Raw genomic sequence first — 1,111 nt, forward strand, 5'->3', positions numbered from 1 at the left:
GTGTGTCTTCAATTGGAGGCTACCACATTTCAAAATAAGTAAGTAAAAATCCGAAAAACAAACACAAAAACAGTCAGTTAGCTCGCGAACTAGCCACCTAGCCGCGCTAGCTTTCCCAACCGTCAACGGTTGTCTTTTCACAAAAGGGCAACGAGTCGCTCGGTAGCTAAAGAAGCGCGGCTCTTCTTTTTACATATATTTAGATATATAATACACACGCACTGGTCGGTTGAGACTATCACTAGAGGACAGGATGAATGGGTTCAGCACGGAGGAGGACAGCCACGACGGACCCCCGGCGCCGCCGTTCTACGGGCAGAGCTGCTGCCTGATCGAGGACGGGGAGCGCTGCGGCCGCTCCGCGGGGAACGCCTCCTTCAGCAAGAGGATCCAGAAGAGCATCTCGCAGAAGAAGCTCAAGCTGGACATCGACAAGAGCGTGAGTGACACTAGACTCGGTGATACTTTAGTCATCCCACAGCGGGGAAGTTCCTCACTTTTTCGATGTTATTTGTGGTCACAGCTGAGCATAACTTATATTGTGGTTGCCTGCTTTTCGCATGATCGCTTTAAATGTTCAATTTAATTTGAGCGTCACTTACAACACTGCATTGTTGTTTTCTTGCACTAAGGCAACTGCACTTTACTTTACAATACCTCATTTGACGCCACTTTACTTTACTTTACCCTACCTTACCTTACTTCAGTCTACCTTTCTGCACATTGTCTATTGTTTACCTGTTTTTCTTGTGTGTTTACTTCAGTCTACCTTCTGCACATTGTCTGTTGTTTACCTGTTTTTCTTGTGTGTTTACTTGTTTGTTTTTGCTTTTATTGTAGAGAATGCTGCTGTAACAAGGGAATTTCCCCGCTATGGGATGAATAAAGTATCATCTAATCTAATCTATTAATTCAATTCAATTTTATTTATAGTATCAATTCATAACAAGAGTTATCTCAAGACACTTTACACATAGAGCAGGTCTAGACCACACTCCAGAATTTACAAGGACCCAACAGGTCTAGTAGTTTCCTCCAGAGCAAGCAACAGGGCGACATATTACAGCAGCATTCTCTACAATAAAAGCAAAACAAACAAGTAAACACACAA

General features: G+C 43.3%; 1 protein-coding gene across 1 annotated transcript in view; it reads left to right on the top strand.

Moving 5' to 3' along the window:
- Nucleotide 1: 1 nt before the first annotated feature.
- The window catches only part of sap30l (sap30-like), a gene marked incomplete at its 5' end in the record, with an annotated part of 6,657 nt that continues 5,547 nt past the window's right edge, over nt 2-1,111 (top strand). The window contains 1 exon segment of the mRNA XM_032534702.1: nt 2-439. Within this exon segment, the coding sequence (XP_032390593.1) occupies nt 254-439 (186 nt within the window).

Source organism: Etheostoma spectabile, chromosome 13 (assembly GCF_008692095.1).
Source record: "Etheostoma spectabile isolate EspeVRDwgs_2016 chromosome 13, UIUC_Espe_1.0, whole genome shotgun sequence".
NCBI classification, from domain to species: Eukaryota; Metazoa; Chordata; class Actinopteri; order Perciformes; family Percidae; genus Etheostoma; species Etheostoma spectabile.